Source organism: Octopus sinensis, linkage group LG8 (genome assembly GCF_006345805.1).
Source record: "Octopus sinensis linkage group LG8, ASM634580v1, whole genome shotgun sequence".
Taxonomy (NCBI): Eukaryota; Metazoa; Mollusca; class Cephalopoda; order Octopoda; family Octopodidae; genus Octopus; species Octopus sinensis.
In genome coordinates, this window is record NC_043004.1 from 106,180,109 (window position 1) to 106,202,306 (window position 22,198).

Genomic DNA, 22,198 nt, shown 5'->3' on the forward strand with positions numbered 1-22,198 from the left:
GAACTATTTATAAACTAACATGAATATTTACAACAATTCCATCCAGTGTTGAAAAACAAATAGGGTGGGGAGCTCTGAAAGTGAAGATGGGGGCAGGGTAAGGGTGGCAGGTTTTGAGTGGAATTTGTAAAGAAACACACCTCAAAGATTACTCTATGTATTGTCATTCTTTGGAGTAAAGAACACCAACATTGGAAAATAAAATCACTCACTCACTCACTCTCTCTCTCTCTCTCACCCAAGAATGTCTGTATACATCTGAGTGTCAACACACACACACAGACATATATATATACATACATATCTTAAACACTCATTTTATATATATATATGTACACACACACATTACACTATAAATATATATATATATATATATATATATACCAGAGTAAACACATAAATGTGAAACAAGGTGGAAAAAAGAGTACTCAAATACCAGTGGTAGAGTAATATGCTTTAAATAAAGTATATATATATATATATGTATGTATGTATGTATACACATATATATTTGCACATCTATACACATTCACATAGGCTAGCAAATAATGTGATCCACTGAAATTATCCGACACATCTCTCTCTTTCTCTCACTCCCTCTCTGTCTCTCTCACACATTTCACATTTGTATTCTTTTGCATTGAAGCTGAGGAAAATCTGTGATGTTGAAATAATCCAAGATGTGCTAAAAAAAGAAAGAATAGTTTTGGCAGTCAGTAGTTGTCATTCTTGGTAGCTGCTGTTATTTTTCTCTACTGGAATAAACCATTGAGTGAAAAGACTAGGATTGGGTAACTCTCAAAAATAATGCTAAAAAGTTTAGTGAAGTTAATATTTGTTGAAGAGAGTAATAAGCTTTTATGCCTAACTTGTGCTGAGGATAGCTAAACCAGTGGAGCCTTGAACTGAATGTTTTGTAATATTTAGGTAGCAACTCTTTACATTCATCATCATCACCATTTAACGTCTGTTTTTCCCATGATGGCATGGGTTAGATGGGTTGCCTAGAGATGGTAAGCTGTATGGGGCTCCAGTCTGTTTTGGCTTGGTTTCTACAGCTGGATACCTTTCCTAATGTCAACTATGATTACAGGTAAGTTCACCACAATCAACTCACTGCAGGGAAAGTTCACTGCCGTCAATTCACCTTGAGGAAAGTTTACCAAGAAAATATATCCATAGTATCTATCTCACCATTAATAGTTAAAAACTTTTTTTATTGGAAAAAAAAAAAAAAGAAAAAAACCGTGAATTGATGATGCTGAACTTGCCCTGTGGTGAATTGATGACTGAACTTGCTAGACATGGTCAACTATTCTACAGAGCCTACTGAGTATCTTTTACATCGGCATGTAAAAGACACCCAGTACATATTCTGAGTTGAAATCCTACTGAAGTCAACTTGGCTTTTCACCTACTTGGAGTTGAAAAATAAAGTACCAGTCAAATACTGGTGTTAATGCAAAGCAGTTAACTTGTGCTAAACTCTATATATTTAGGTTTATTCGAACCAAGTTTTCATTTGTTGTTAGCTTTGCTTGAATAATTCTCTAAAAATTTGGGTGTCTTAATGAAGTGTCAGAGTTAAGCCGGATGCTGTTTTGTTAATCTTTTGAATTAAACAAAAGAGGTATGTCCCTATTTTGAGTGATGCTACTGTGAAGGATTAGTGGCATGTCAATGGATTTTAAATTATTGACATAATATAATAGAAAGAGATTAACTATACTAGGCCAATAGTCTTCATTTAATGTCTGTTTTTCATGCTGGCATGGGTTGGACAATTTGGCAGGAGCCAGCAAGCCAGAAGACTGCCGAGTTTATCTGCCTGCTTTAGCATAATTTCTTCTGCTGGAAGCCCTTCCTAATACCAACCACTTTACAGAGTGTACTGGGTGCTTTTTATGTGGCACCGAATAATTTACAAGACAAGACCCTTTAGCTGAAACAAAGAATAGTGTTGAAGAAAGTGGCTTTGTGCCAGATGAGAGGTTAGGATATGAGTAAAGGGACAGAAATTGGCGTCTTGCAGTAAAGGAGATACATGGCTACCTCAGTAAGGGGAAGAGAGAGAGAGAGAGAGAGAGAGAAGGGTGTGAGAAGATGGGTGAAGAAAGCCAAATTAATTCTTCTACATCTTGTAGTTTCTGCTTTTAACTTATGTATAAATGAAGTATTGAGGAATTGAAGCTTCCACGCACCAAACTGACTTTGCTTATCTCTCTCAAAATCACGAACTTTAAACATAATGAAATAAACTGAACAAGCAGCTGGGTTGAATATAGCCAAATTGTCACAGTATACCCAGGAATGATACACTGGTGTCTGGAGTACAACAATGAAAATAAAATAAATGTTTTTGAATTAAAAATCAACTCCTTCCAACGTTTCATTATCATTTTATGTTGTGAGTAGGTTTCGAATAAGAATTCATCTTCAATATAAATTTTTTAATACAGTCGCAGGAGTGGCTGTGTGGTAAGTAGCTTGTTTACCAACCACATGGTTCCGGGTTCAGTTCCACTGCGTGGCACCTTGGGCAAGTGTCTTCTACTATAGCCTCTGGCCGACCAAAGCCTTGTGAGTGGATTTGGTAGATGGAAACTGAAAGAAGCCCGTCGTATATATATATATGTGTGTGTGTATGTCTGTGTTTGTCCCCCTAGCAGTGCTTGACAACCGATGCTGGTGTGTTTACGTCCCCGTCACTTAGCGGTTCGGCAAAAGAGACCGATAGAATAAGTACTGGGCTTACAAAGAATAAGTCCCGAGTTCGATTTGCACGACTAAAGGCAGTGCTCCAGCATGGCCGCAGTCAAATGACTGAAACAAGTAAAAAGAGTAAAGAGTAGGGATTATGAGCTAGGATGGTCATGGGTAAGTTGGTAACATGGAACCAGAGACAGTATTCAATGGATTGGAATATAGATTAGGGGTGGCCGTGGGTGGGAGAATCCTATGAGTGATTGTAGACAAGCTGATAACTTTGGATTCAGGCGTGATATTTGGTGGGTTGGTAACACGAGACTTTGTGGGGTAATCTTTGGGGGCTGGTATTGTAAAGGTTATAGAAACAGTTGCTTTAGCCTGAAACGTTCTCTGGAACCTGAAGAGGAAACTCAACCTTTGTGATGAAATTTTGGTAATGTGAAAAATGCGAGGGAAATATTTTTTGAGCTAAACAGAGGAAGGAAAGTGTGTGAAGGAGGTTGGTAAAAGTGGAGTGGTTTATCTATTAATGCTTAGACTAAGAAAATAAAATGAAAGTGATAGTGGAAGGAGAGACTTCTATTTTTATTCATATTTAGTGTAAGTAGGTGAAGATGAGAGAGGGAGAGGGAAAGGTCGGTGACTCAGCTTTTGTGTGTTTGACTGTGTCTGTCCTATGACTACTTGAAACTATCCTGCCTCTTAAATAGAATATATCCTGTCATTATAGAGAATTCTTGAGGCAAATGTTAATATATTTATCAATAGAGGTCTCTTTCCTTTATTGGCTAACATGCATATTAAGGGAAGGAAGGAAGGAAAGAGAGAGAGAGGATTGCATGACATCCGTGTTTCCCCTATTTCTAGTGCATAAAGTAAACTCACATTGGAGGAATGAGAGATTGATTTCTTTTCACTTAAAAGTGACAATGACAATCATCTTTTCCTCAAGTACATTAGAAGTATAAGTGATATAAAAGGGTAACACCCTGGAATGGAAATTGGTTCAGAGACCCAATTCAGTAGAACATTAGCAGATATATTTTAGGACAAAATTACAGAAGGCAGTGATGAAAACGGAAATGAGATGAAGAGTAGAGAAAAGAGAGTTTTTGCTTGATGAAAGAGAAAACACTTGGTCAAACCAGCTTTTGAAAAGAAGTCTTTTCTGATTAAGTGTAAGCAATTTGATGAGAGACGGTCCCAAAGATGAGAGACAGTCCCAAAGTAGCTGTTGTTTAGTTCTCTCAGTCAGCTTGTTTTTCTCTCTTTTTCTTTTCCAATTACTTTATATTTTGTTTTCTTTTGTATTTTTTTCACTTCAAATTCTTGTCTTCCTCTTTCAGTTCCTCACTTGTCCACAGTTCTCTCTCTCTCTCTCTCTCTTCTCTCTCTCTCTCTCTCTCTCATTTTCACCTTGTTTAGCTATTACTTTTACTTCCATGTCATTCATTTAACCTTGAAATAGTAGTTAAACCTCCCTCAGACAATATTATCTTAATAAATGCAGGGACATATAACATAATCTAGTCCCTGAAACACTGGTGGATGTGGTTGTGTAGTCAAAAAAATTTGCTTCGCTACTTTACTTCAGGTTTGATTCTAACTGTACAGCACCTTGGACAGGTGCCTTCTACCATGTTCCCAAGTAACTTTGTGAGTTTAATTTGTTAAACAGAAAGTGTATGGAAGTCTTTATCTGTCACCTGGTTTAACACCACCACTTGCCCCTTTGGTGTATGTCATGGATTTCCTTACAAGCACACAAGGTCCAGTAGTTGATTCCACAACAGGCCCTTGGGTGAATTGCAGTCATTGGATCCATGTCCTAAAACATTGCAATCTTTGGATCCAGGTCTTTGTTTCAAGTATACCCCCCCAACTTTTCTCCTATCAGTCTCAGACGCTTTGAAAATGGTCATTGACACTACTTTTCTAGCTCTAAGTCAAACAAAAGAAAAAAAGATTAAAAAAATTTCAAAGATGGAGCAAGCCAATTGAAAGCTTAGAAGTAACTTCTAGGATTTATGTTTTGAAAATAATGACAATAATATCGACAACAATTAATGTTTCAAACTTTGGCGCAAGGCCACAATAATAATAAAAATAATAATAATGATGATGATGCTGATAATAATAATAATAATAATCCTTCCTACTATAGGCATAAGGCCTGAAATTTGGGGGAGCAAGATAGTCAATTACATTGACCCCAATACTCGACCAGTACTTATTTTACTGACCCTGAAAGGATGAAAGGCGAAGTGGACCTGGCCGGAATTTGGACTCAGCTTTAGGATGGACGAAATGCTGCTAAGCATTTTGCCCAGCATGATAACGAATCTGCCAGCTCACTGCCATAACACAATAACAATAATAACTTAATCTGTCCATCCTAATCATGATTAGGTTTATTCCTTGGATTCAGAAAAATGTGTGGGAGTGTGGTCTATGTATGTGCACTTGGAGAAGCATGCAGAAGCAATGTAGACCAGTCTCGCATTCCATCAATGCAGGAACAGTAAAACACCTAAGGACATGCTCATTCAAGTGCACTCATAGATACTTAAGTACACATTTTTTTTTGCGTCCAAGTACTCACACACCCATACTTATACAGTCAGTCACTCGCACTCACAGTCGCGATGAGAGTATTTGAAAGTTTTGATTTGTGTGAGTGCTTGCACCTGCAAGCATGGCACAGAAGAAAAGCAAGTTCAGCGATATGGTCGTGTATGTTAAAATTGGTTTCAAATTTTGGCAAAAGGCCAGTAGTTTTGAGGCAGGGAGTAAGTCAATTACAGTGACCCTAGTGCTCAACTGGTACTTACTTAATTGACTCCAAAAGGATGAAAGGCAAAGCCAACCTTGGCTGAATTTCAACTCGGAATGTAAATGAAACCCCATTAAGCAGTTTGCACTGGGTGCTGACAATTCTGCTGCCTTAAGTTAATATTGATTTGTTCCGTAGCCTTTGAGTTTGAAATTTGTTAGAACGGATTGGTAAGATTGTGTAACATTTATCCCCCTCTCAAATGAAATGGATACCAAGAAGACAGAAATGGTTTACTGGCCACAAGTCATAGAAATGAAGTTCCTTCTTGCCTCTTCTTGTTGCCTCTGCTGCCCTTCACCTCCCAAAATCCTGTTGTAAACACGTTGACCAATTCTAATTTTTTCTTTCAAAATAAACCCTTCCTCACCAAATTTTTAAACTGACCATTGTCATTCTTGGTAGGTGTATAACAACAGCTACCAAGAATGATAGCTACCCTGCCAGTTGTATTGGTCTAGGCAAGTTTGCAATGGCTATCTGTATGGGTGTAATCTTGCACTCATGTGTGTGAGTGTTTTTGCCTCTAGTGCCAAAAAACACTGTCCCTAAAACAGGCTAGGGGCCCTGTCAGCCATGCCCCATCATCAGCATCCAAACAGCTGCACTCTATTGTTTCCTTCTAACACAAAGGTTCTTGTGTACTTAGAATTCACCCCATGTACTAGGACGGGTCTTCACCTCTGATATAAATGGTCCCTTGGCTTGTTGTTGCTAATGAGAATTAAATCTAATAATGTCATATGATAAGACTAATAGACTGGATTATAACAATTTAACCTTGTGCTCCTTAAAACAAATCAAAAACAGTAACATCCTTCCTTGGTTGTGTCAAGGAAGTATAGGATTTCCATTTAGAGATTTTTCTCAACCTGCTACATCAACAAAACAGTTTCAAATGATTGAGTTTCTGGTTTAATTTTAGTTTCGTTAGAGACTCTTAATTAATATGACATCTGCTACCTTTCCCTTCCTTCAGACTCTCAGAACCCCCTCCTTCTACAAACTTAAACATCACTGCTAATTATATTAGAATTCTGGGAATGTCATTCAACCATATGGTACTGAAACTCTGCCTCTCCTTTTCTCATCTCTTCACCCAGGAATCTATCTTTCTGTTAATGTGTGATGTGTGTCTGTTCATGCAAGAGCGTGTAAATAGCGTGGGTGGTGTGTGTATGTGTGTTAGTGTAAAATGTTGTGTAAATGTGTATGTTTATAAATGGAAAATAGTATATTCATATCTGTAACTGTATGTGTATATGACATGATATGTTTTGCATATGTCCATGCATTCTGTAGTGTGTGTGTGTGTGTATGCTGTTGAATATGTGTACTGTACTGTAGCTGTTTGTGTGTGTGTGTGTGTGTGTACTAGTTTTGTTTCATTAGTTTTACATTGCTACATCCAACCAAGTACTTCTGTATCCTCAGAAATAAACCAGTTAAAAATACTTGCAGCATTCCAATCTCGGCTATTTTTATACCTCTTTTAATGAACCAAACTGCCACTCCCCACTCATCTCCTCTATTTCTCCTCTCCCAATACTGTGCTCCCTCCGGAATTCGGATCTTAATTCATACCAGAAGTTTTCACATAGCTATTTAACTCTCTCTCTCTCTCTCTCTCTCTTCTTTTATTGTTTTAACTTCTTAAAACAGTAATCACTACCTGTAAAATATTTAGTGTTAAACTTTGGATTAATCAGTAATGTAAAGTGCTTTGAAAAGGGCTTGTTTTGTAGTAAATTGTAAGATAGCCCTGCCCCTTTATAATCTCCTACAATTTGTTCTTGGGGAGTGTCAAAAAAATATTTGGAAGCTTTTCTTTGATAGAAATCTTATACTTGTAGTTGGAGGTGTTACTAATTGAATTTCTGAAGTGGTGTGGAAAATGGGGGGTAAACTTTGTCTTAAGGGTATGTTGGTGTACTGCTGAAAAATAATTTGAATGAAAACTAAACTGCCTTGGAAGAAGAAAACAGAAATAAAGACAGCAAAAACAAAGACAACAAAAATGATGCTAGAACCATCTGCCAGAAAAAAACAACAACAACAGGACAATGTCCTGGTAGCTTATAATTACTGGAGTAAATATTGTTATTGTTGCTATTGATGCTGGTGATGTTAATTGAGTGTACAACTAGATCCTTGGTGATGAATGAACGTAGTTAAACCAGTTCCTTCTGTCCCTTTTCTGTTTAATAATTCCCTTTGTGGCCATTTTCTTGAAGGTGTTTCTTTACAATTTTTTGACAAGTATTTTTTAGAGGGGCTAAATTGAGCTACTCCTTTGAGTTTTTGATTTTCTCTTGGTTTATTAAGAGAAGAGAAATGAGATTGTGTGAATAAGAATGTCTTGAAACAGGCTAAACCCCAGCAATTAAAACCTAGTCTCAAATTTGACTTGCCAAGAGCTCATCTTTACTGCATGTCTTTCCACTAGCTTCTATTGTGTGGCCCATACAAAAACTTCTTCACTGTCTATGCTTACTAATTACTTAAGCCCTTTGTTCCCTATGGAACATAAGCTATCAATTACCTGACTCCACTGTTCTCAGCTCTGAGCTGTGAGGCTTTCTTCTCCGTGTTGTGGGATTTGAACTATCATTGATACTTCTGTTAACTTTTTTTGCAAGTAGAAGTGTTGGCAAACCTATTTTTACCTTTGAAAAGAGGTGGTCCATATTAGTCTGGCCTCTACTGTTTGACCGGTCCTCTACCAGGAGCTTGTCCTCCACTGACATACTTCTGAAGGTTATTGACACACACAAGTCACCACCCCACAATGAGGACTGTCCCATGCTATGTAATTTTTTAATTAGTGTCAGTTTAACATGATTTTTTTCATGCTAATTACAAGTTTAATGGATTTGTAACATATTTCCACAAGTTTTCCTATTGTTATATTATCTCACTTATGAAGTCTGGCATTCTGCTACCAAAGTCTTTCTTCGGATCATGGGTCCTCTATTCACACTATCCATATCAGTATCCCAATTACTTGCTTTTCTCATAAGTTTTCAATGTCACATGCAACAAAGCCACATTGAGCACATTCCTTGATCTTGGGATTGCGCCCAGAAAGTTTCCCTCTGAGGCACAAGTCTGGGCAAGGTTGTTCTATGGAAGACCAGCAGTCACCCATGCATACCGGCCTCTTCTCTCCACACCATCAATGTTATCTAGAGAAAAGGAAAAGACCAATACAGCTTGGCACCAGTGACATTACAACTCATTTCTACAGATGAGTGAACTGGAGCAATGTGAAATAAAGTGTCTTGCTCAAGAACACAGCACGCAGCCCGATTCTGGAATCTAACTACTGAGCCGTGCACTTTTGCATAAATTCATCACCCATATTTCATTGCTACACAACTCCAAGAAGAAACCCTTTGTTGTTGTTGTTTGTGTTATTGTTGTTATAGTGGTTAATTAAAGAAGTCTATTTTGTTTTCTATATCAGTGTTGATGACATCAGTTAATTTTATTGAGGAAAGGTAAATCATTGATTAAACTTCTCTACTGAAGTTATTAGAGTGCTTAGACCAAGCTACACTGGTTTGCATACAAAAAGCATGGGACAATGATCTCTAGTTGTCATTTCATATGTCTATGATTAAGGACATAGGAACCCAGGCTCTTTGACAATATGTTAGCAAGGAAGAAATTAACCTTTGCATACTGGATTTATAATGATATTTATATGAAGATTATTAGGTTTGGATAGGGTGAGGAAAAAGGGAAGGTTCTATGAAACCTCGATCTCTACATTAAAGAGAAGGGTTGGGAAAGAGGAGAGATAATTACGTTAGCAGAATTTTAAATAGGAAAAGATAAATATTTTCATAAACGTTGATGATTATGGGTAAGCAGGTGTAAGACTAAGAAAAAACACTTAGTGTGTTTGGTAGGGTTCATACAGAATATGACTGTATGCTGAAGAATATTGTTGAAAGGGCACTTGGCAGACACATTCAACCTACTTGTAATGAATATAGCTTCTAAGTTACTGGGCCATAAACAAACCAACACAAGCTGTCAAGTAGTGATGGTGGTAGTGGTGACACACACACACACACACACACACACTCTTATACAAGTATACATACATGCACAGAAGCAGATATACTTACATACACAAATATACATATCATTGCTATTATGCAAAAGTGTCGTAAGTCCAAAACGTTGCTTTTTTAAGAAAACTAAAAAATAGTTTCACCATTCCATAGCAAAATAGTTTGACCAAAAGAACTGGCTATTGCAAGCAAAAATAAATATTGAAAAATAGTCATTTGGCCATATTTGGACATACAGCAGTTTAACATAATAGCAATGATACACACAATTCAGCTGGAAAAAAATTAAAGAAATAAAAATATTTTTATCGACATTGCCAAATACTCTGAAAGATCACCATATATGATGGGCTTCCGCATAGTTTCCATCTACCAAATTCGCTCATAAGGCATTGGTTGACCTGGAGTTATAGTAGAAATTTACCCAAGGTGCTGCGCAGTGGAACTGAACACAAAACCATGTGGTTACAAAGCTGACTTCTTTACCATACAGCCATGCTTCCTTCTTATACACATGAATGCACGTGCGCACACATGCACGCAAGTACTTTCAACCCTTTATAGTATTTAAATTGGCCAGATCAGGCCTGAATATTTTTTATCTGTTTTGTGTATAAACTGGCTAGATCAGACCTCTCACACCCATCCTACAGTTTCATCATCGAAATCTCAAAGCTACAAGAGAATGCATGATTAATTCAAAAGAATTTGAATAAATAAACTCTACATTTAAAAGAATAATCTCAACACTAAAGGGGTTAAATTCTTACTATATAAAGGAAAATGGCTATAGATACATGTTATATGGAACCAGTTTGACTTTGGAATTGAGTTGATGGAATCACCTAATCTCTTTTAAGGTATGCATTGCATAAGTGGTTTTCATATATTCATGTTTGCATATTAGGTTCTATGATTGTAATGTACCACTCCTCTTCCAGAAGCCTCTGTTATCAAATATACTTCAGCAGCTTCAGTGTACATCTGACAAGTGGAATGAACTTATGAAATTCTTCAACAGATATTCTCTGCTATAGAATTATATACGAAGAGGCATGATGCAGTTGTCTCTCTTTGCCCAGTTCTGATTTCACTGGTTTCTCTGCACTGATGCTAACAGGCCTCTTCTCCTCTTTCATCTTTTCATGCATCCAGTCTCTGTCGCTTGAGCTTATATATATATATATATATATATACATACACACACACACACACCACACACACACACCACACACACACACACCACACACACACACACACACACTCTCTCTCTCTCCTTCTCTCCTTCATACACACGTATGATGAAGCTTACATGCACACACATATGCATCTGTATACAACAGAAGAATATACAAAAACAGGAATATTTGTATATACTGGAGATAGGATAGATATTACTGAACTATATACATATATACTTAAGGCAGTGCTCCAACATGGCTGCAGTCTAACAACTGAAACCATTAAACAAATAAAAGAACGTGTGTGTATGTGTGTGCATGCACACACACACTGTCTTTAATTCTGTTCTGTTCTTTTTGTATGTGTGCACTTGTATGAACCTTGTATTATATGCATGTTTTCATGCTCATGTGCATCTGTATATAATGCAAGAATATGCAAAAACAAGAGTATTTGTTTCTACTCAATGAGATTCATATAATTGAGATAAAGTATATATATATATATATATATAAAATGGCTTTTTATATACACACACACACACATACACACAGTAGGTTGGTGCAGTCTTCTGCCTGACCAACTCCTGTCAAACTGTCTAACCCATGCCGGCATGGAAAGCAGGCACACAAACATACCCACACATATACATGCACATACATTCACACACACACACACACAGTTTTCAATGACTTCTTTTACTGTTCATCATAGTATTTCTACACTCTGTACTAGGTAATTGCTCCCAGCCTTACCGCTAGCAATTTTCTTTACGTTGTTTCACCTGTCACTCAATGCCATCATTAGCTTATTCATTGCATTGGTTCTCACAGAACTGGTATTTATTAGTCATCAAACAAACTTAACCGAATCTACTAAATAAACAAGAGCTTCTTACATCTTTCCCCTTACTTTGAGTACCAATATCTTAATTAACTGTTTTCCAAATTAAGACTGGTTATTTAACAAATAATTGTCTTCTAATTCATCTATTGTTTGTTCATTGAGCATTACAACTAAAATGTTTTTTAGTCTGTGAAAAAAACTTCTGCATAGTAAATAGATTTGCTTGGTGGAGTAGTCACAATTTCCTCAACAGACTCCCTCTTATCTTTAAGACAGTGTCCTCATGTTGTAAGTCCTCAAATCTTGTCTTTTATCTTTTATTTGTATTAGTCATTGGATTGCAGTCATGCTGGAGCACCACCTCAGAGAGTTTAGTGGAGCAAATCTACCCCAGCACTTATTTTTTTAATGCTTTAGCATTTAGATTATTCTGTCAAATGTAATGTTTATTTATTTACACTGCTTGGAATTATAATAATGAAATTATTGTACACAGTGCTCAGGTGCACCACAACTTGTCAAAAGTGTGTATAAAGCATATGCAGTAATGTACAAATGTCTGGAAAGTGAACAGTATATGAGTCAGATACATGCTTGTGTGTGTATGGAGGGGAGAAAATCAGGTGTAGTGTTGGCGAATCTCAGGAAGCATGGAAGTTTTGAAGGATGCAGTGCTCCGACAACTAATTATGCTTTATCTTTTATCTTTGGGATTTCAATGATATGACTTTATTTTTAGAATATTTCTCATTCTGTCAGTCTCTTTTGTGGAATTGCTAAGTTATGGAGTTACGGATCAACACCAGTTGTCAAGCATTGGTTAGTGGGGGACAAACACAAAGACACTCACACATACATGTATATATGTATATATGGCAAGCTTCCACACAATATCCATCTACCAAATTCACTTGCATGGCATTGGTTGGCCTGGAGCTAGATTAAAAAATACCAAGATGTTGTACAGTGGGGTTGAACCTGAAATCTTGTGGCTGTAATGTGAGCTCCTTAACCACATGGCAACATTCCCTACAGAAACACAAGTTGGCTATAGCTTTAACACCAATTACATGCTAACAATTTGTTTAAAAACCAACTCCTTAAAAATGCTTGTGAATATTGTACATATATCCAAGCTAAAGTTGTGGTTTACTCTTTAGCATTGGTACCACACTGTCTTGGGTCAGTCCTACTTTTGTTGACCTTAGATATTAAACAATATACTATTTACAGTCTGTTCAGGAATTGTATGATGCTTTTTACTTATTTTCCCTTAATTGTATTTCGTTCATAGAAATAAGTCTTTCTAATTTTGGTACAAGGCCAGCAATTTTGAAAGAAGTCAAATTGATTTCATTAATCCCAATATTTCACTGGTGGTTTATTTTGTCAAACTTGAATGTAAAATCTACATTGGCAGAATTTGAACTCAGAATGTAATGAGTTGGAGGAAATACCACTAGACATTTTGTCTGATGCCAGCTTCTTACCTTCAGTCATTGAAATAATAATTTTTTTTTTATATCCAAGTCAGATACAGAAGGGTAGGGTCCATATCCATTACAGAGTCTCCCAGATTAGAGAGACTGATGTAGCCAATACCCAGCTGAATCTGGTCATCTTTAGAAAAAATTGGGTGAAAAAAGGGACTAGATGTCTGGTTCAAGTGCTTGCAATAGAGTAAACTTTCTTAAAGGCCCCAGTGGTTTACATTTGATAAATACACACACAGCACAGTACTAAGTCAGAAATTGAAGTTTATTAAGATGAGAAATTGTTTCAACTAATTATGTGTGAACATGAGTCCTTTTAGAGAAGCAACTTGCACTTGTTCAAAACAACAATATTATATTTGTATGGAGAAGAAATCCAAAACTACTTCTTCCTGCTTGATTAACTAGTATTACCGACGTAAAACTTCTACTTCAACAATTTCTATAAAATTTCTAAATTGATATTCAGAAGTTATACAGAAAAAATAAAAATATTAAAAATACAATTAAAAGCTCATCAGACTGTTTGTCAGAAATTCTTTAAAAAATGTTATATTTGTTTTTGTTTACATTTTTCTCTCTGTGGAAGTTAAATTTAGTTGCACTACTATATTTACATTTTAGTATTCAAACTTTAGACTTTCCCGTCTGATGGGTAAATGATAATGTTTGTTTGTTGTTTGTGGTTGGTGTATGTAGCAGTATTGTTATCTAAGAATATGAGAAAACTGAGATGGGTTGGAGCCAGAAAAAAAAATTGGTGGTTTGTTGTTTTAAAGTTCTGTAGTGTATTGGTGCTTGTTGCTTGAAATTTAATATGACCATCCATCACACAGATTATTGTGCATGATTTCTATTAGGGTGTGTGTGTGTGTGTGTGTGTGTGTGTGTGTGTACGTGTACAGACTGTAAACTACATGGTATTTGTCAGCAGAGAGGTAGAACAGACTCAGGATTGTGCGAGAGGTCTTGTGATGTGGCAGGTGTAATGATAGTGTAGTGACTGGATCTAGATGGTGTGGAATACATTTCAAGAACTTTCACTTCAGTTGGATACAAATAGATTGTAGGCATTGCTGTGTGCTTAGGGAGTTTGGTTTGTAATGATAGGGTTCTGATTTTGATTTTGATCTGACTATGTAGGGTGACAAATATCTTCTATCATAGCTGTAGTGATGACATCTTAGAAATCTCACAGGGTTGGAATCTTCCGGAAAGCCTGGCAGAAGTTCCCTCATGCGCATGCGCAGAAAACTAGCGGCAGCGAAATTCTCTTGTATCTCTCTCTTGGACCCTAGCAGCTGAACAATACAGACGTGTCTCCAGCAGCTCTCTCGCGCTGCTACCTTGTGGCGCATTTCCGCTATGCTTGAACGGACTGGATTGACTCACTCCACTTGACTACTGCCGATAAGCTCCTAGGTTGCCGATTCGCCCAGAGGAAGGAAATGTTTATATTGCGAATCAAAGAATAAATATTTATACTGTTGAAGTTAATGGAAAATCTTGACTCTTTCTTCAATTAATATTTAGTGTAAAGGATGCGAGCAGCACCCATCCAGTGCGGGAATCTCTCATCCTGTTACATAGCCTTCAGTCAACCCAAAGTTGTAGGTGTACACCATCCCATTCAATGGACTGCCCTTGTTGTTGGGTCTTGGGTAGTAGACAATCCATTGCTTAGTTTTTAACACTTCCTTCTGACTAATGTTTGCAACATCTTAATTGTAGTTTCTTCCTTTTCTCTTCATATTAATCTTTGAGACCCCGCAAGGAAGTTCATGGATCCTGTATTGTTTCCATCTCAAACTAAGCACTTTTTGTGGTGTATGTAAAAAGTATAATGTTGCATGGTTGTAAGATATTAAGAAGTGAATAGGGAGGACTAATTTGAATATTTTCCATTAGGTGTGTGGAGTTATATATCATTATTATTTAATGTCCATGTTCCATGATGGTATGAGTTGGATTGAATGGGTCTCAGGACTGCATCGTGCTCCAATGTCTGCTTTGGTTGGGTTCCTATTGCTAGTGCCCTTCCTAATGCCAGTAACTTTACAGTATGTACTAGGTGCTTTTTTTTTTTTTGTCACCAGCACTAGTGAGGCCATCATGCAGTTTTTTTGTAAGGCTATAAACCCTCAGTGGGGAAATAGGGATGCAGTTTTATGTAGGGAGATGAAGGACAAAAGATGGGTAAAAATATGAGAGGAACAGTTAGTACCTTGCATACAATTAGAAGAGAATTTATAAAAAGTGTTGAAACATTAGCAAAGGCATTTGTTAAAAAGTAAATCCTGGTTTTGGATTCAGTCTCACTGTGTAGCAACCTGGGTGTCTTCTACTGTAACCCTGAGTTTTGTCCAAAGCTTTGTAAAGTGAATTGGGTGGATGGAAGCTAAGAGAAGCCTGTTGTGTGTGTGTGTGTGTATGTGTACACACACATATATGTAAGAGAGAGTGTGAGCGTCTGAATGTTTGTGTCTCCTTCTTTTGACTTGCATGATAATAGTAAATGAGTGTTACTGTCAGACAAGCAGTATCATTCATTTCCAATATTCTATGAAAGTATGCCTGGCCATTGAGATATATTACCTTGCTGGCAATATATCTCAATGAGAGTTGGTGACAAGAAAGGTAACCGGCTGTAGTAAATTTACCTCAATAAACTCTATCACACCCATTGCAAGCAGGGGAAAGTGAACATTAAAATGATGATGTATTGTTTAATCTAATGAAGTAGCGTCACTTATTTAGTAGCATTGGTGGTGGTCCTGGGGACTATATAATTATGGTAAATAAAGAAGAAAAGAAAAACTAAGTTTCACTGAGGGTTTACTTCAGATGAAATAATTATATTTGATAATTGAAATACTAAGGATTAGAGTATATGGTTGTATTTAGTCAAGAATTTACATAACATATGTGTGTGTGTGTATATTTTCCTGAATATTAGAATATTCAGGTTTTACTATGTTGAGTTGAAGGTAAAGATAAGCATATTTGCATATTTTGATTGTTAATGAGTAAAAAAAAAAAAAGAAACTAAAGACTTTAAAAATATGAAAGAATTGCAAAATTAAGAACAAATTGGTAAATGGATGTAGAATAAAATAGATTATATAAGGATGTTGAAACAGGCATTAAATCATATTTTGATTATTTTATATAATGTTCTTAAAACAAGATAGTCTTTGATTGAATAAAGTAGCCGTATTAATTGGTAGTTAAAACACAACCTTAATTATTTTTTTCTTGGAGTTGCAGGAGGAGTGCAGATATAAATATTATGGGGAAATGTGAAAAGCTAAACAGCTATTTTGATGTGTATCTGTGAGTGATACAAGGACTGAAATAGTTTAATTTTGAGATCTGTTTAAATAATCAATAGTCAAAATTAGATCAAAACAGTATATTTTAGAAGGTTTGGAAAATATCTGAACTTGCTGCCATTCAAATAATGTCAAATCAGTGAATTATGTCCCCTTGACCAGTACCAAAGCAAAAAACAAAAAAAATCAGTTGCCATATTTTGTACAGATAATAATTTTGTTGCAGTTTTAGAAAATGTAATTGCTATAGCCTTATGACTAATAGCTATAAAATTCCTTCCGCACATACTCCTCACACACCAGCTCCTCTTCTTTCACCCAGTGTCTCTAAGTTCTTTTTTTTATTTAACTTCCAACCTACATCCAATCTTTCTTTGATGTGCACACACACACACACACACCACACACACACACACACACACACACACACAGATGAAGGCATGGCTGTGAGGTTAAGAAATATGTTTCCCAACCACATGGTTTTGGGCTCAATCTCGCTGCTTGGCACCTTCGGCAAGTATCTTCTATTATAGCTTTGATCAAATTAAAGTTTTGTGAGTGGTTTTGGTAGATGGAAGGTAAAACAAACCATTCGTGTGTGTGTGTGTGTGTCTGTTTGTGAAGACGCATGGCTCAGTGGTTAGAGCATCCAGCTCACAATCATGAGGTAGTGAGTTCAGTTCACAGACTGGGCTGTGTGTTGTGTTCTTGAGCAAGACACTTTATTTCACATTGCTCCAGTTTACTCAGCTGTAGAAATTAATTGTGATGTCACTGGTGCCAAGCTGTATCTGCCTTTGCCTATGATGATATATATTATCATTGCATGCTGGGCAAAATGCTTAGCGGTATTTCCTCTCTCTTTATGTCCTGAGTTCAAATTCCGCTGAGGTCGACTTTGCCTTTCATCCTTTCAGAGTCAATAAATTAAGTACCAGTTGTGTACTGGGGTTGATCTAATCGACTGGCCACCTCCTCCCCAAAAATTTTGGGCCTTGTGCCTAGAATAGAAAGGGATATATATCATCATCATCATCATTTAACATCTGTTTTCCATGCTGGCATGGGTTCGATGGTTTAATAAGAATTGGCAAGTTAGAGGGCTGCACCAGACCCCAGTCATCTGTTTTGGCATAGTTTCTATGGTCGGATGCTCTTTCTGATGCCAACTACTTTACAGAGTTTTCTGAGTGCCTTTTACAATTCTTTCAAAATTTTCATGCACTTTGAAGAATTGTAAGGCAAAACTCAGAGAGAGTGCATCAAATATTCAATCAAAGTATATGTGTTATGCATGAAGAGCTATGCTCAGAACATCAAAAATTCTCTCCTTTTACTGAGCAGCAAACTAATGCATTCCTTGTGCACATACTCTTGCCTGTTATTGTTAATTTTATTATTTATTCGAATTGACTATATATATATATACATACATTTACACACACACACACACATATATATATAGGGACAGAGAGAGAGAGAGTGAGTTGATGTATAGACATCAAAGAATAAACCTGTCATAATTTACAGCTCCGTTAATCACTGCTTATTAAACTCCAATTACATAATTACATTGCAGTAAATCCAAGTGGGACTGACTTGCTTGCATATACGTAACTGGCTAAAACTATCTTTTAAGAGCAACATATTTAACAGAAAAATGTATAAATCATACTTTAGTTTTGCTCAACAGCTGTTTCATTAAAATAAACACCACCAAATGTGTAATCACATACTGGTGGGTGCTAAAAAGTTCTTGGTTTTGTGTAAAAGAAAACACAGGAGGATTAGTTAATTATGATACTCATCTCAGATGCACATACTTATTGTGACAATCCTTCAGGTTTTCTAAGCCCTATAAAATAACTCAGAAGGTTGGGCCTCCAACCAGGATTTTTGCAATAACCTTAAAGACAGCATCCTCTTGTAATGATTCTTCTAAACACATTTTAAAAATTACTTTAATTTGAATATAAAACTTTACCCAAATCATCACGAATCATTACATAATTATATATTTGGTAGTGTTTATCATAATGAAACAGCTGTTGAGCACAACTGAAGTATGAACTATATATATGAAAATTTATGAGTGGGTACAAAACTGAAGCGTGGGACATGTGAAAGCTAATGGAATGAGGGTAAAAAATAGTTCTGTCAGCTCATGCAGCACTAGAAAGCTACTGATCAAAGTGATAAAAGACAACTGAAGCCCTTCAAAATGTGACCTTCGTTTTTTAAAGCAGTAGGGCGTTGTTTGTGGCAATTTTCTGTTAATTTTAGCATGTCAGGCACTCATAAGTTCATCCAATAAGTTGTATTGTTTGTGTGTTAGATATATCCACACACACACACACGTACCAAAATTCACTTGTACAAACACTGCACAGTAATGGTTGGTATGGTCTGACTACATCGCCTACACATGTTTCCCAGCTGGAGCACTCAGTCAATTACCAATTAATTGATTTCTCTGCTTTTGATTTAATCAAAAATTGCCATGCAGTTTGACTTTATTCATCGCACTTTGCATAAATCAAATACTTTTTTTTTTAAATATATTTCATTGACTTTTTATTTTAAATATATTTACTAGAAACTAGTTGTATGTCTCTATAATAAGTCTGCTTGACCTACCAAGTCTGCAGCTATTTTAATTTGGTTGATGATAATGTTAATAATAATAATAATAGTTTTAAAAGAAAATCACTGGTAAATTGTTTCCACTGTGCATGTTTCAAAATTATATAATTCTTTATTCTAATAAAAAAAAAAAAAAGGAATGTTGAAAAGAAAGAAAGAGAACTGGTTTGGTAAAGTTGAAAAGTTCTAATGTGGTTAATAGCTGTTTGTATTGGTGGTGACATTCTAAGTGAAGTTATTGGTGAAAGACAAAACAAGTTGGCATTTAGCAGAAATGGGAGAAAGACACCCAGAGATTATCCGACTTCCCTTATTTCATCGTATAATTCCTCTCGTTCATTAGTTCTCTTTCCAGTTGTATTTTTCTCCTTCTTTTCCTGCTTTGCTCTCTATTTTTTTTTCCACCTCATATTCATGCATTCACATATATTCAAACACAAATACATAGATATTTACATATAGATATATGCATATACACTTACTTAAGGTCACATACTTACATACGTTTGTATATGAGCAATGACACTCATCCACATAGATGCATGTATGTGTGAGTGAGATAATTGAAAGGGTCTGGTCCAACCTATTATCACTAATATTACTGCTGCCTCTGTTGTTGTGTTGTTGTGTGACACTGTAATATACTGCAGACTGTACTATAGCTAAGATCCTGTTGCTCTACTCACTGTTTGCTGTTATTTTTTCGCTACAGAAGCCAAGAATCAGCTGGGGAAGACCGGTTGGTGCTAGACCTCACCTATGTCATGGAAAGGATTATTGGTAAGTACCATAAATAAATTTCTTCTACTCAAACCTCCAGATGTTATATTACTGTGCTTTGATAAAATATGACTTGTCTGTTAACTCTGGCTCTTCTTTTGGTACGAGGGTGAGATGGTAATGTTTGATCAACCTGGCTGCAGTACACTTGTATAATAATAACATTTGTCCCATTAACCATTATTTTCACATGACTGTGGTATCATGGTAAAAGCATTGAAATCTTTAATGGTAAAACTTAGCTTCATAGGTTCAATCGTAGCTCACAGGGTATCTTTTATCATTTAATTATTTTAGTGCTGGGTCACTGACTTGAAGAATTTTAGTCAAACAAATCAACTTCAATACTTTTCTTTTCTTTTTTTTCTGGAGCCCGGTACTTATTGGTCTCTTTTGCCAAACTCCTAAATTACAAGGACATAAACACTGGTCATCAAGCAGTGGTGGAGGACAAACATAAATGCAAAGGCTCACACACACACATACAACAGGCTTCTTTCAGTTTCCATCTGCCAAGTCCATTCACAAGTGTTTCGTTGGCCCAAAGCTATTGTAGAAGACAGGTGCCACAGAGTGGGACTGAACCCAGAATTGTGAGGTTGGGAAGCAAACTTCTTAACACACAGCCATATATATCAAATTGTCATGTGTATTGTGAACAGAAAGAATCAAAACAGTAACTTGCATATTCGTTCTTAGTGCTTTCAGGTAGATTCAAACACGAATATGTTAATCACTGTTGTGTTTCATCACAGAACAAAAACTTCTCCTTTATAATGAATGTGTGTTCATAATGTATATTTAGCGCAACATTTTAATTGTGGAATGCATCAATCATGTTCTAATATAAACATAAAGATGCTAAAAAGGAAATTTGTCATCCAATAAATGTTCATCACTAAACTTGACAATGTCAGAAAGAGAAAATGATTTGTTTTGCTCCATAAGAGATTTAGAACAAAGTTTTTGTTTATGAATCTATAATATCTTGAAATCTAATGTGTTTGTCCAAAATCGTGTGTGTTATTCTTAGACAGGATAATGAAGCATGTGTTAAAGTTAATTTGTATATATCGTTAGTGTTTGGCTTCAACTCTGATCCAGCAGATCAGTAGTGTTCCAGCCATGACCACAACACCTGTTTTGTCCTTTCAGGCATTCGGTATCTTGAAGTGCACTCTGCTATGTGTCCTTCCCCTGTTCTTTTAAGGTGGTAGGGTGTGATTTGAGGACTATTGGGTAGTATTTTTAGTGGGTGCCTTTTTGGATTAGATTTGTATACTCTAAAACCCATGTCTGATATTTATTTATGTGACTAAAATACAAGTTCTATTTTTAATGTACATATGTGTGTGTGTATATAAAATACACATACACACATATACAGTAGATGTGAAGAGTTTAGGTCAAGGTAACCCAAACTAATATATTATGTATATATTAGTTACTAATATATAATTAAGCTTCTTTGCTCATAAAACTGAAAAGAATGTCTCTAAAGTATAAAATTTAAGTTTTAAACACATCTGTAAGGAATTTGTATTTGCTGATTTATAATAAAAGCATTGCTATGAATTTTAAATAGTGATGTATTTTTACAATGTGCAGTTAGACTTACAGATATTCAAACAACATGCAGACCCACACAGCAACTTTCAGATGCACATATATTTACATGCAGACATACGCACATGAACAAGCTGCTGCTTCATAAAAGCATGCAAATACTGGCAAGAGCATTCAGAAATGCCAATGCATGCACAAAAGTACCAGAACATGTAAATGTATTCACAACAGCATGCAGTGTCGCTCATCCTCAAAAGCTTGCAGATACACCAACAAAAATATGTATATGCATTCAGAAGAGCATGAAGTTGCACTCATTCTTAAAAACCTGCAAATGCATTCACAATGATATGCAGATGCACTCACAAGAGCATGCAGAAACTTACAAGAACATGTACCTGAAGATGTTGATGCATTTACAGGTATTTGCACAAACATTTGGAAAAGTATGCATATCACTCAAAAAAAAACGTAAATGCATTTGTATGAATGTGTACATGCACTCAGAGCATGTTCACCTCACAAGAATCAGCAGTTGCCTTCACTGGAACATTTAGATACTCTTATATGGCCATTCAGATGTACACACACACACACACATAGAATAGACAGCCACACACACACACGTACATATCTATGTACAATGATAGATTCTTGTGGAATTATAATATTAATGAAATAATGAACTTATTTTATATGGTGCTCAAGTGCACTACAACTTATCAGAAGTAG

The 22,198-nt window shown here is 36.1% G+C and overlaps 1 protein-coding gene across 17 annotated transcripts in view; it reads left to right on the forward strand.

Annotated features, from left to right (window-relative positions):
• The window catches only part of LOC115214900 (tensin-3), a 930,040-nt gene that overhangs the window by 751,403 nt on the left and 156,439 nt on the right, over window positions 1–22,198 (forward strand). For all 17 annotated transcript variants that reach the window (XM_036505648.1, XM_036505645.1, XM_036505643.1 and 14 more), the window contains one exon: window positions 19,833–19,900. In XM_036505648.1, coding sequence (XP_036361541.1) covers window positions 19,833–19,900 — 68 coding nt within the window. The remainder of the gene's footprint in view (window positions 1–19,832; window positions 19,901–22,198) is intronic.